Source organism: Perognathus longimembris, chromosome 3 (genome assembly GCF_023159225.1).
Source record: "Perognathus longimembris pacificus isolate PPM17 chromosome 3, ASM2315922v1, whole genome shotgun sequence".
Classification (NCBI taxonomy): Eukaryota; Metazoa; Chordata; class Mammalia; order Rodentia; family Heteromyidae; genus Perognathus; species Perognathus longimembris.
This window is the reverse complement of record NC_063163.1, coordinates 38008381-38022698: the sequence shown is the minus strand read 5'-3', so window position 1 is coordinate 38022698 and position 14318 is coordinate 38008381. Positions and strand designations below refer to the sequence as shown.

The 14318-nt window shown below is 37.7% G+C and overlaps 1 protein-coding gene across 8 annotated transcripts in view; it reads right to left on the bottom strand.

Annotated features, from left to right (window-relative positions):
• Positions 1 to 14318, bottom strand: part of Dgkh (diacylglycerol kinase eta) — a 159248-nt gene that overhangs the window by 48322 nt on the left and 96608 nt on the right. For 7 of the 8 annotated variants that reach the window (XR_007210333.1, XM_048341303.1, XM_048341306.1 and 4 more), the window contains exons 5-12: positions 12353 to 12457; positions 12002 to 12134; positions 9447 to 9553; positions 8717 to 8842; positions 5956 to 6058; positions 4564 to 4723; positions 2045 to 2153; positions 1782 to 1921 (exon numbers count right to left, since the gene is read on the bottom strand). Coding sequence is in view for 7 of the 8 variants with exons in the window: in XM_048341303.1 (XP_048197260.1) it covers positions 1782 to 1921; positions 2045 to 2153; positions 4564 to 4723; positions 5956 to 6058; positions 8717 to 8842; positions 9447 to 9553; positions 12002 to 12134; positions 12353 to 12457 (983 nt within the window). In the remaining variant the exon portion in view is untranslated. Of the gene's footprint in view, positions 1 to 1781; positions 1922 to 2044; positions 2154 to 4563; positions 4724 to 5955; positions 6059 to 8716; positions 8843 to 9446; positions 9554 to 12001; positions 12135 to 12352; positions 12458 to 14318 lie in introns of those variants that run through there. The other variant, XM_048341308.1, reaches the window with a different exon arrangement.

Here is a 14318-nt window from a genome sequence, read left to right as displayed (position 1 = left end):
TGGCTGGTTTTGTTGTTGTTTTTAACTGTAGTTTTAACAGCAAATAAAACACAGGAACAACTGTGTTCTTGTTTCTAATAAAGGCCCTAGGCTTTTGAATCTGCTTTTATTTATTTTTTTCTTGTGTTTTCTGTGTGCCTGTTGGTAGGAAGGAATTTACCACATTGACCACCTGGATAAATGACTGTGTACAACACGAAGGGCTAACTAAGCACAAGCCCAGGGTACAGGAAACATCTAGCACCATTTCCTAGGATGCAGCTGGAGTGGTCTTTAAATTTAACAAAGAAAGTATTTTAAATATTTTGCTTTTTTGGTAAGCAAAGAATGGAACAGCTGTCTGGGAAATTACCTCCTAGCTCTTTTGTAAACAATGATGATTTTGTTTCTTGCCAATCTCTTTCCCCCTTCAGCTTCCTTAAGATAAAACTTGATTAAAAACTGTATATATTTAAGGTCTGTAACCTGATGGTTTTATATGTAAACATGGTAAAATAATCATTATGTCAGCTGATTAATTTATCCATCACCTTGCATGGTTACCTTTTTATATCTGATAAACCTCCAGGCTCTTTTAAGGATTGGACACTGGATCCAGCTCCAATCCCACATCATGAGCCATCAGACAGCCAAACTAGTGAGCGCCTCTTTTATGAAATTCTGGACAAATATAGACCAATTTTCTACTGGCCAGCTTTAAAAAATATTTTTTCAGCAAAAGGAATCAGGCATTATAACATTACCTTATGACAGATAAGGTTACAATTAATTAGATTATAGCTCATCTTAGAGTAATTACATTTTAAATTGGTGCCTCCCAGATGAAATTTTGTTATTTTCGGGAAGAGTTTTGCAGATGGTTAATCTTATCAACATTGTTTTGATTCATGTTAGCTCAAGGCTATAATGATATTTTGACATTTGTCTCCTCCACATTGGGTAGGGGGGCAGTAATTATTACTGAGTCCTGTTGTTTCTTAAAACTCCAGCTCTGAATCCCTTCTTCAAAACAGCCTACATACATTTTGATTTGTTTTATAAATAGGCAGATAAGAGACAAAATCAGCTAGGCATGGTATACTGTATCATCCAAGTTACTTGGAAGCTGAAGAGCTGAATCCAAGGTTCAAGTCCAGCCAGGCAAATTAGTGCGACCTTCATCTCAAAACAAAATAGGACAACAGAGGGCATAGCTCAAATGGTAAAGCAATTGTTTAGCTAAGTGAGAGGCCCTGGGTTCAATCCTCAGTGCTTCAAAAATGTGAGAAAAAAATGTGATCTAAGCCAGCATAAATAGTGAGTTCCATCATTTAAAGCTCTCCTTTTAATTCCCTGTCCTTGTGAAAAGATTCTTCTTTCCTTCAAAAATATCTCATTCTTCTTTGGCTCCATTTATTCTTAATGTACACAATTAACAAGAGATGATCTAACAAATCTACAGTTTATATAGCTCTCTGATCTGTTCATTTTTGACAAACAGATAGAGCTCCACTTATTATAGTCAGTGAAAGTCCAAAATTAACTATTTTAGTTATCTTGCTTGAACAAAGATTAAAAATTATTAGCATCAACAGTCTCCTATCTTTAAAACAACGTAGCCATTGGAATTGATTTTCATGTTTTTTGGTTTGTTTTGTTACAATTCTTTCTAAAGAATCTTTATTAAGTGTATCTACCCCCTGCAGGTCATTTGAGCTTGGGATTCAAATAGTAGACCAAGTAGAGAAGTGTCTGTCTTCATGAAACTGATAACATGATGTTAGAAGAGAGTTCTCTTTTACCTGTCCAACATTTTGGTACTGGCTCGTTCTAGTTTCTCTAGTATCTGAGGAAGCTGAGTGTCATCATCATAAGAACCTCCCCAGCCAAGGACTCGAGCAAGGTCATTGCCAGTACCCAAGGGCAACACCCCGAGCTGACACTACAAGAGAACACAACAGTGAGACTTTTACATGAGCTCAGAAACGAGCGGCTCTGCCCTTCTCCAGCAAGTGTGTTAAGATGCATTCACATCAACCAGCATAACAAAAAGATTACCACTTGCCTGTTTGTTTAGGTTGAGCTTATCGATTTCTGATAGAACCCAACCTACACTTCCATCTCCTCCGCAAACCAGAATCCGGAAATTGTCAAACTTCTGGAATAATCTTAAACTGAAAGTAAAAAATAATTTATTTTAGTATAAATATGTTTTACAAAGCACGTTCCTCAATCTTGGTCGTTCTGTATTCACTGGAATTCCATGTTCAGATAAAACATGGGAACTTTTACATACTATAAAAATGAGTACAATGTTTAACTAAAAAAAATCTTTCAAAGTGTAAGAAGGAAAGTAAAGTATAAGTGGAGCTAGAGGTAAATTCAGAAGGAAAGGAGGGAGAGAAAACTAAAAACAAGGCAAAACTAGGGAAGAAAACTAAAGGCAAAGTAATGTGAGAGGCAACAGTGATGGTTTTTCTCTTTTCATTACAAGGACATTCCATTGCCTCAAGAGTTACAATCAGGGCTGGGGATATAGCCTAGTGGCAAGAGTGCCTGCCTCGGATACACGAGGCCCTAGGTTCGATTCCCCAGCACCACATATACAGAAAACGGCCAGAAGCGGCGCTGTGGCTCAAGTGGCAGAGTGCTAGCCTTGAGCGGGAAGAAGCCAGGGACAGTGCTCAGGCCCTGAGTCCAAGGCCCAGGACTGGCCAAAAAAAAAAAAAAAAAAAGAGTTACAATCAGGGAAGAGAAAGTTAGGGTGGGATATTAAGTGACTGAGTGATCAAGGCAGTTTTTAATTTTTCTAAATTTTTTGCCACTCCTGAGGCTTGAACCCAGAACCTGGTGCTGCTAGTGCTTTACCACTTGAGTCACAGTGCCACTTCGGCTTTTACTGAGTAGTTTATTGGAAATAAGAGTCAGAGATTTATTTTTGGCCTTGGTGGGCCCAAGGCAGTTTTCAAAGACACTGCTGACTCTTGCCTATCTATCCTCATCTCCTCCCAATCTAAGGCAAGTGTTTTACCCAAGTCTCAATTTCTTTTCTTTTCCTTTTCTCCTCTTTTCTTTCTTGCTTTCCTCTCTCCCTTCTTCTTTCTTTTTCTTTCGTTCTTATGCAGATCCTGGAGCCTGAACTCAGGATCTGAGATCTATCCCTTAGCTTTTTGCTCTCAAGGCTGGCACTGTACCACTTGAGCCACAGCTTCACTTCTGTTTTTTGGCCGGCTAATTGGAGATAAGAGTCTCACAAACTTTCTTGCCTGGGCTGGCTTTGAACCACAATCCTCAGACCTCAGACTTCCTTATGAGTAGCTAGAATTACAGGTGAGCCACCAGTGCTTTGACTCTTCATCTCAATTTCTGACATATTCTAGTTCTAGAACGTATTGTGGAAAATATGAGAAATACACTGCAGGAAGCATGTGAAGAAATTTCAACTGGAGATATTCTAAAGGTCTTATAAAGCGAACAGCCTGCTCACTGGGAAGGCATAGTATATATCCCCTTTTCAGAAAAATCATTGGTATATACCAGAAGTGTACGAAGTTCTCAAGTCATACTTCTCTTCAAAATTCTATTTGATTTTTTTTCAGATTTAAAGTTGTGTGACTTCCTAGAAAGCTAAAAAGGACAGCAAACAGAAAAAAAGTTTTTGTTTGTCATTTATGTGAGTAAGGAGACTGAAATCCTTTGGGAACTGTCCTTATGACCCATGGTAATAGCCATACTTGGGTGAAATCACTGCTTATGTGTAAGTTATATAAATTAATGTTAGCCTTCTGGACAAGTAATTTTCTAATGTTGTTTTGTATTTTACATCGATGCAAGTTGATCTTTCCTGGAGCTAACCAAATTATTAGCATTGTGTGGTGTAACATATATTCTGAAATATTTTCTAAGCAAATTTTGGAATTTCAATAAGGAATTTGGAATTAATATAAGGAAGTTTTATAACTTTTTTTGAAAGTGAATTCGCAAGCAGGGCTGGGTGCTGGTGGCTCACACCTGTAATCCTAGCTACTCAAAGGGCTGAGATCTGAAAATCACAGTTTGAAGCTAGCCCCAGCAGGAAAGGCCATAGACTATTATCTCCAATAAACTACTCAGAAAAAGCCAGAAGTGGTGCTGTAGTTTATGTAGTAGAGTACTAGCCTTGAGCAAGAGTCTCCGGGACAGAACCCAGGCCCTGTGTTTAAGCCCCAGGACTACTGCATATATGTGTGTGTGTGTGTGTGTGTGTGTGTGTGTGTGTGTGTGTGTGTGTGTGTGTGTGTGTGTGTGTGTGTGTGTGTGTGTGTGTATATATACACATATATATGCATAGTTTGTGTGTGTGTGTGTGTGTGTGTGTGTGTAATTGGCAAGCAGAGCTTCAAACAGAGACAAGAGGGAAGGTCAATGTTGATATGTCTAGAGAATCTGGAATTTCACAAGTTGCAAAGCCAAACACATGTGTGAGGCCCTGGATCCCAATCCCAACACTGTAAAAACTATTTTTTTAAAAAAGGAAAAAGGCAGTTACATTTCATGGCTAGTGCTATATAGTATTCAAATAATAGTTAGCAATAATGGAATTACCCTAAGTGAGGACCTCCATTCATTAAATCAAACACCTGAGCCGGATTTAGCAACTGTTTAAAACGACGAAGGAACTTTACTCCCTGGTTATCTCCGCTCTTAGAATTGACAAAAACCAACAGAGGACTAACACAGAATGAAAACGTTGCTCTACAGAAACCTGGGAAAGAACACAGCAGAAGGTCAGTGTGCAGCTTCCTCTCTTAAATGATTAACACACAGAGCAAAGAAGATCAGTTCACAAAAATAAAAGCTTTATTACTGGAACATTCAATTATAATTTAGCCCCTAAATGGTGGCAGTCTTTCTATGTACATTAAAGTAAGCTCTATAACGAAAATTCATGCCAAAGACAGTAAAAGTACTAATCACAGATAATTTGAGATATACCAACTGTCTTGATGATAGTTATAAGATAAATTATAGCCTGTGAAGTCACAATTTTCAAAGAATACATGTATCCATATTCCATACTTGCTGTTTTTTAAAAAGGAATATTTGTTGATTTATTTTATGTCAGTCCTGGGGCTTGAACTCAGGACCTCCAGCTCTCATTTGGCTTTCTTGCTCATGGCTGGCATTCTACCACTGGAGCTACAACTCCAGACAGGCATTTTTCTGATTAATCAGAATGGAGTCTCCCAGGCTTTTCTGCCTTGGCTGGCTTCACACCAGGATCTTCCATGTCTCAGCTTCCTGAGTAGCCAGGATTACAGATATAGCCACCATGCCTGGCTTGAAGTTATAAGTTAATTTTAAAATTTATACTAAAGAACTTTGAACTTTAGATACTTATGTCTAAGGTACCTCCTACTGGCATAATTCATATTAAAATAAAAGTAAAGCACAACACCCAGGGAAGACTTCAGTTGTGATAAATAATATAAGCCTTTTACTATGACTTGCTTAGAAGGAAATTGTTAGTATGCAGTTCCAAAACCAGCATTGGAGAAAATTTCTTCAGCATTTACAGTTCAGCTGTAATAGTCTGGAAAAAAGTAAATGCATTTATAGGAACATAAATGCCTGCAATGAAATTATAGGAAAGCAAAATTTAATAGTAGCCCTGCTAATAGGCAGTTTCAATCATGGTAAGGAAATAAAACTTTTAAATATTAACATTTTCAGATTGCATTTCTATACAAAATGATGGTCTGATTTTATTGGCTGAAATGTAAAATCTAAAAGACTTATGCGTTACTGGCTATGTTACAACTTCCATTAAAAATGTTATTTTAAAAGTCAAAGGTACTATTCAGCACCTTAAATGAAATTATTATATAAAAAACTGACAAGAATAACCTATCACAGTTCTATTTATTCTAGAAATCAAATATACACTTCAGTATTAAATATGTCAGAAATATACATACTTACACTACTGCTACATACCATCAGAATCAGTGCTATTCAGTGCAATTGGAGGTATGATAGAAACTTTGCATTGGCCAAGTGGGCAGACAGGAGGGTATAAATCTTTGCAGGCAGTGTGTACCTAATAACAAACAAATAAACCTTCAAGAGTCATAAAAACAAATCAATGTTTGGCTATGTTATAAACTATACCTACAGAACCAGTCATTTAGGATCAACAGCATCACAAAATGTTCAATAATTTATAAACCAGTTTAAGGAACAGACTATGGATTTTACAGATGGGAACTTGATTTTGGTTCATACAGCGTATTTCTCTGATTGTCTCTAAACGAGTCAATGCACAATGCGTGCTTGGTGAAAGCAAGAAGAGAGCAAGAAGACAAGATTCAGAGGAAGAGAGAAAGAAGAGAAAAAGGGACAGAAGGGGGAGAGAGACAGGCAAAGGCAAAGAGAAAGAGCGAGAGAGCTTAACCAATGTTTTATTATCAATGCCATAAAATACATCAAAGGTGCCTGCCTTATAAAAATTGTTATACAATTTAATGAAAATAAATAAAATTTGCAATGTGTCTACTTTTTCAACATTGATCTTATAACTTTCTATTTACATTGCTTTTGTGGAATTTAAATAGGATGGCAAGCACATATTTTCTCAGCTAGACCACAGCACGGGCTTGCTGTAAAAATGCTAACTCTTCAGAAACAAAAAGTTTCAAAGTCACTGATGTGATGACTATGGAAAATCATGCAGAACTAATTTATCCAGTTGGAGCCAGACTAGTTAGAATACCTTGTGGATTATTCAGAAGAGCCTTTCCAATGTTTTAATCAGTAAAAGCTAACATTTTATAAAACATTTTTAAATATGTTCTTATTTCATAAGACCTTTAAGAAAACTAGCACACTAATTAAACCTGTAATGAGTAAAACTTTGGGAGAATACATGAAATTTAATAGTAATTTATATTCACTTGATAGCCTATTTGGGGAAAATTTCCTATTATAATTTGTATTAATTAACAACCAAATGTGTTTTAGAGAAATTAGAATGCTCAGTTAGCCCTAAAATGGATTTTGTAAAACACATGCGAATCATAGGGAGAAAACAAAGATATTTATAATAATGTTGAGTGAGAAAATACATTGCAGGTAAAGACAACTTACATAAAGCCCTTTTAAAAAATAGTTTTCTTTCAAAAAGCTAGAGATAAATACCTCTTGTTCTAGAGTAGAGAAATAGATTGATATATGAATAGCTAATAAAAGAAGCAGAAAATACTATCACTTCTTGGACTCCAAAAGACAATCTTAGGTAGAATAATAGCTCTCAAGAACTTGTTTATGGGCAGCATTCTATAACAATAAAGAATGGCATAAGAGGGCTTTAGGGAGTGGAGTGTACTTAAGAGTGCAAGGTAAGATGCTTGTACAGAATATGTATTATATATTAACTAAGGAGAAATTAAAAGTAACACATATTTATAGCTAATAAAACAGAGAACTTCTAAAGAATGGCAAAAGTATGAGGCCAAAGGAATTATATTTGAATTGAAAATTAAAAAGCATCATAGATTACTTTATCAGGCCTAATTTTAAAAGTCTATAGAATCTATTTATTTCTGGGGCTTAAGAAGTAATCTCACTGATAAGGAAATCCATACATTTCTCCCACCTGCTTATCCTCACTATACTTAGACAAAACTATCGTTTTCCTACCTTCTTAAATTTGGGGTAACTTCCAAATTCAGACCCGTAATGTTAATGTGATAAGACTCAAAACAATACTGAACAAATCTGCTATAGTGCAAAGCCACCACTGCAATGGTCAGCATTCCCCACTGCTAAGAAGAGCACACACAGCTGTGGTCTACTGATCCTGTGGGCTGTTTCACCACATTACCCATCCACATAACCTCTCTGGTGGGACGTGACTGTCCTCTTGCAGTCAGAAGCCCTGTTCTCATGATGTCTGTCACTAGCAGGACCATTCACTGCTGAGGGCGCACATGATATGTACCTGCCTTAAAAAAGAGTTTTAAAATATTTAATTTTTGGTGGTACTGCGGTTTGAACTTAGGGCCTTGCACTTTTTGGGTGGGGCGGGGGGAGGTGGTCTATTATAGGGTCTATTATTGCACTCAGGACCTGGGTACTGTCTTCAATGTTTTTCGCCCAAGGCTAGTACTCCTGCCTTGGCTGGTTACAAACCATGACTCTCAGATCTCAGCCTCCTGAGTAGCTACCATTACAGGTGGCCTTGCACTTTCTAGGCAGGTATTCTACCACCTGAGCTATACTCCCAAATCCTAAATATCTATTTCTGTTACATAAACTTCTATAATTTAAAATTTAATTAAGGAAGTAAGTAAATTTAATTAAATTGCCTACTGAATTTGAATATACACAGAGAATATACACAGGCTGCAATAAAATTCCATTTTGTATGTCAGTGAAGATGGGGAAATGTGTAGGTAGGGATGTACTTGTGAGCACCAGGTGGTAAAAACAGGCCCAGAAACAGCAGACCACTGTGGATGAAAAGCAATATGGGAAAAAAAAAACTCTGGGAAAGGGAATCTGACATAAAGGATAGAAACAAATACAAACAGGGCATTTGGTAAAATGACCACAGACAGGGAGCAGAAGAAGAAATACACTTAAAATACTGAACATCATAGTGAGAGAATCGTGCAGAACAACCGTGCTCTACTCTGCTTGTCTCTGAACCATGTAAGAAACAAGCTAATAAAAAGGATGAACTACTTCCAAACCTCACCATCGTTTTACACCAAAGGCATTTCCAATCTTGTAGACGGAGAACGCTGCCACATGTTTTGTCACAGACCACACACTTGGCGCTCACAGGCAGGTTGCCCTCGAGCCACTGGTGAGGCATAGCAACCTGCGGAGCAAGAAGAAAGTGCAGCCAGGGTGAAGTCTAGGGAAGGACACCATCTCACCCTAGAGAAGATACAGAATGGCTTCTAACTCAAGGAGTCAGGGATGTGTCACACCTGGTGTTCATTCATTTCCCTCACATTTACTGAGCATCTGTCATGCCTGAGCCCTGTAGAGTTACAAAGATAAGCAAGACAAAAGCCTGCCCTTTGGGGTTCAGTTGAAATGCAGTCGAGGAGAAAGGTGGTACAAAGGGTTTTATGAAACAGTGATCACTAAGGTCCTTCATAGATTCATGTGCAAGATAAGATGGGGATACTGTTGACTGGAGATCCCAGAGTCCGAAGTGTGAACATGTCAGCTGATCCTTAAAGAAGCCTACAGTCTGTCAGATATACATCTAAACAGCCCAGATGGGCAGCAGTTCTTAAGTCCCTCAAACCAAGAGCTGAATGAAGCTATGAATTAACAATAAGAGCTCAAAATCAATGAAAGCCATCTATTTAACCCTAACTGTCAACACTCCCATTTAACTACCATCACTACTTTCTATTAGAGCAGGACATAAGACAGGCAGCATCGGGAAGGGGTCAGAGATGGCAGCTTACTCCGTCTTCATCCTCAATGATATCCTTTCCAATGGAGGCTAGCGTGGTCCATTTGCAGTTATTTGTTGCCCTCACTGCACACCTTTTGTGAGCCTTGAATTTACACACTGGGGAAAATAAAGAAGAGAAGTCAACTACTTTTCAAAATGAACACTTTATTTTTTTGGTGCTAGTCCTGAGGCTTGAACTCAGGGCCTGGGTGCACTGTCCCAAAGCACTTTTGCTCAAGGCTGACACTCTACCACTCGAATCGAAGCTCCACTTCAGCTTTCTTGGTGGTTAATTAAGAGATTAGAGTCTCATGGACTTTCCTCCTTGGGCTGGCTTCAAACTGCCACCCTCAAATCTCAGCCTCCTGAGGAGCTAGGCAGGCATGAGCTCCCCGTATCCCGCTAAAAACATAATTTTTTTTAACATTTAGAGAGCCCTTGGAATTTTTTTTTACTTTTGCTACAGCTCTAAAAATACTAATAGGCAAGACATTGTGGACTTTAAATTTTTACCAGTTGAGAAAATGTACACTAAAATACAATAGTAGAAAGAAAACTTTTAAGTCCAATAATGAAGACTTTTAACCAAAGTTAAGAACATGTTTCTTACAGAGGATATTATACATTTATTTCGAGGTTTTTAAAACAGTGTTTTATTCTTACCAACAAAAGAAATTGTCATTTTTCCCTTGAAATGCTTAGGAAAATATTCTGTTATTCCATTATTGATTCAATTACTAACTAATTAAATATACTTAGTACCTCAGAAGGGAAGCAGAGAGTATCTTAGACCTTGTTTTTTTTTATTTTCTTTTGCTTAAATAGCATTTTTGAGATAATAGTTAAAAGATCTTCACAATAATAACACATGACAGATCATAGAGGGAGGATTCATTCGGGTTCATATGAACCCCTTTGAATTGCTAAAAACAGAAAGGCTAGTTTCATCTTTGTTTACAATTATTCTTTACATATAAAAACAGAAACTTTATCAACTGCACCAAATTTTCACCTTCAATGAATTCTTATGATGAAATCTGGAGCTACCTACCTGACAATTTTCTCATACAATATGTCACCATTACAAACTTCTACACCTCAGGTGCCCTAATTATTAGTGTCATTGTATGTGTCCTCTCAGTTGCTTTTCACAGGATTCTATAAGCTTTAAAAGGCTAGCATCCCCACCTGATAGGAAAGGACATCTAAATGCATAAAGTCTTCTGTCTCCTGGTAAAGTGTGCTGGGGGGTGGCAGGGTGTAGGGGTTCTAACCAAACAAAGATGATCATAGAGTTTATCTCTCAAAGGCAATTAAAATTGTGACCCTACTACTAATTATTTAATCATGATTAGTTATATTCAAAATTACTTAAAGATTTTTGGTTTTGTTCTAATTTTTGCTTGTTTTGGTGAAGGTCCTGGAGCTTAAACCCAGGGCCTGGGCACTGTCCCTGAGGTTCTTTTGCTCAAGGCTAGTGCTCTACCATTTGAGTCACAACATCACTTCAGGCTTTTTCTGAGTAGTTTATTGGAGGTAAGAGTCTCAGACTTTTACGCCTGGGCTAGCTTTGAACTACAATTTTCAGATCTCAGCCTCCTATGTAGTGAGGATGATAGGTATAAGAAAAACACTGCTATTAGTATTACATGTAGTCCCAACAACAGTACACAATGCTTTTCATAATTCAACGCTGAAGTATGACAAAATATATCAAAAGAAGTAATGTGTTTTCTTTACCTTGTTTTGCAAGGCTTCTTCTGCATGCTATACAAACCACTCTGCATCTGACCTGCTCCCCAACCCCCTAGAAGCTGCAAGTTTTCTTGGGGTAATCATTAATGTATTTATTGCAGGTAATCACTATTCCTAAATGATAACTTTTAAAAATCCTATGGTAAAAGCAACAGCATAGGCTTTAGTTTTATAAAAATTTGAAGAAATTTAAAAAGAGGACTTTGAAGCTAAGGGTGAGGGCTCAGTGGTATATCACTTCACCTGCCCAGCTATGCATAAAGTCCCTTGATACAGCACGGGCACAACCACTGATCACCAATCAATCAGTTATAACCCGCTGAAAGTAAACACAAAGGAAACAAAAGAGAGTTTCAAACCATGCAATCTAAATAAAAACCAGAAACTTTCAGAAGAATATATACACTGTCCCAACCGCCCCCCCTCAAAAGTTTTGCTTTCCACAATCAATCAGAATCAAGAATACTAGGATGTTGTCAAGTTCAAGGATGTTGTTTAGACTGTAGTTATCCACTGTATTTCAATTTATGCTTCCTTCCATATGATGTTTATCTTTATCTTTTCCAGAGAAACAATATTTTCTCACCTTAGTCCTCAGCATGCAGAGCTCAATGTTAAGCTATGAAAAAAATACACTATGTTCCATCTGAGAGACTCCAGCCACTGCTCCCCCTCACACCCAACCCCCCTGAAGTGCTTTCCTGCGGTCAGTGTGTCTGTTTCCCTTGCAATGGGAGGGATGTCTGCTGTACAATCGAGAGTAGAATTACAGATGGAAGAGCACAGGTAAGACCGTACACAGTACAGTACCTTCGCAGGACAGGCCATGGGAGGTGACTCCAGAAAGACTCTCTCTGCACACGTTACAGAAGGTGGGGCGGGCGTGGGAGCAGGCGTACCAGTTATGCATCCCTGAGAAATGTTCCACATTAAACTGGGCCACCTAGGAAGGAGACATTAGGAGAGAGTTGCCAGATAGAGGGATAACAAGGCTATAGGTGAGCTACTAGGAATGCATAGATTACAGTAATGACCAAAATCTCAACCCACTCATTTTAACATCAAAGCAAATTTTTTAACTATACACCACAGTACAGCTCTAGTTCCTGGATTAACACTCATACTGTAAGCATCTGAGGTGATAGAAGAATGGTCTCTTACCTCGTAAGGTTCTCGGGTTTGTACAGACTTCAGAGAGCTGATCCAATCTTCCATCTCCTTTCTGTTCTCAGCACACAACATCAGCCTTCTGAATGGAGTGATTATCTGAAAGGATAAATGGATCTAGTCACTGTTAACCAACACAAGGGATTTTTGCAAAACCTAACATCTTATGAGATACTTCCATCTGTCTTTTTTTAAAGGAAAATAAAAATCTTGCAACATAGGCAAGTTTTGTTTTCTGTGTTTGATATATACTTAAAAAAAAAAGATTCCTAGGAGATTTGTCTTGTCTTTCATCCTGTTGCTATCTAATTAGCAGGCTTTCTAGCCCTTTAACTCTATGATCCCAGAAACACTCCATCTTATTTTATGGAACAAATCTTGAAAACATATACTGCCAAGTGGTTCATAGTCAGCTTCTATCTATTATAGAATTTTCAACAAGGAAAATATTTCTAAGCTGAAATCTAAAAGAATGCAATACTAAGTGGTTGCATACCTGATCCACTACAGCATATCAAGACAGTTCTAATACTTGAATTTACATGCCATTCCTGATGCCTATTTGAATATGATGCTTAAGGAGTTTACCCATCATTATGTAGAAACTGTTTTACTTTTTTAGTCAGAATGTGGAGAAGGAATTAGCATAAAAATCCTTCATTGACTTGAAGAAATAGCGGTGACTTTCATCTTTCTTGTCTTGTCACTAGCCACGTCAAATAATTGCACTAAAAACCTTAGATCAAGAGCAATGGAAGATTCAAGCTGTTAAAAATTCTTCAAAGTAAGAGTCTGGACTGACTTGAAAGAAACCCTTATATGTGAGTGAATGCAGAACTCTGGATGCAATCTCAAAGTTACCTAAATCCTACACATTTACTGCAAAGAAAGAACCATTTATGTAGTCAGAGAACAAGAATAAAGCATTACATTTCGATCTAGAAAGTGTTCCCAAACAGTATTTAGAGATGAATTAATATAGCAAATATGAACTTTCCTCAGGTTTCAATTTGTTGATCAAACAATAAGTCTAAGTGTTCCACATTACACAGGGATGAAAAATAATGACCTTAAAAAAAAAAAAGGAACAGAGAATGCTTCCCTTGAAGAGGAGACTAGTGAGCCTGACTCACTACCACTGATGGTAGAAAATAAATCTGACTCTCAACAGTAGAGAAAACTAACCGATCACTGACACTCACCAGCCATGCCTTCCACTCAGGTCACTGGAATGGGTCCTACTACACCATCCTTCCTGAGACCCAGAGGCTTTACTACATCTGACAGGCATCGGCACTTAAATACAGCCAGCCCAAAGTCACATGGCACAGGGGCACCAACCAGCTCACTCTGGGTCTTTGCTAATTGCATGTGAAATCGAAGACAACCTCGTTTGTGCATTTTCTTCTGCTTTAAATGACCTTCTTTGGATAAAACTTATTAGCCTTGGTCACTCCTCTTCCTGAATAAATAGTTAATGCAAAGAGCAATGCCTCTCTCATTACTTAGGAGCCAAATGGATGCTTTATTGCTTCACAATGTTTTCCCTAGGACAGCTCATCAAACACAGCGGACAAGTACCATTAAATCATAATATACTCCTGGCCCTGAGTGCTCGAATAGCGTTCCAGAAGTCTGAGTTTCACCAAATTCAGTGATGTTTTCTGAGTAAGTATCACCTCTAGCATTTATTTCTTTATATTTTGCTATACTACATGGTGTGAGTATAAGGATTCCCTCTCCTTTGTTATCTTATCATAAGATAAATATTGTTTAGACAAATATACCAGTCTTGCTGTTTCATATTCTTTGTTTCAGCGCCTCTGTGGAATTCTAAGTACTGTATGATGACTGAGGTTTAAAACCCAAAGAAGTTAAAAACTATCTTTAATGCCTTCACATTGACAATCTTTAAAAGCCATCCTGAGTTCATAAAATGAGGAGAAATAAAGGGACAGAG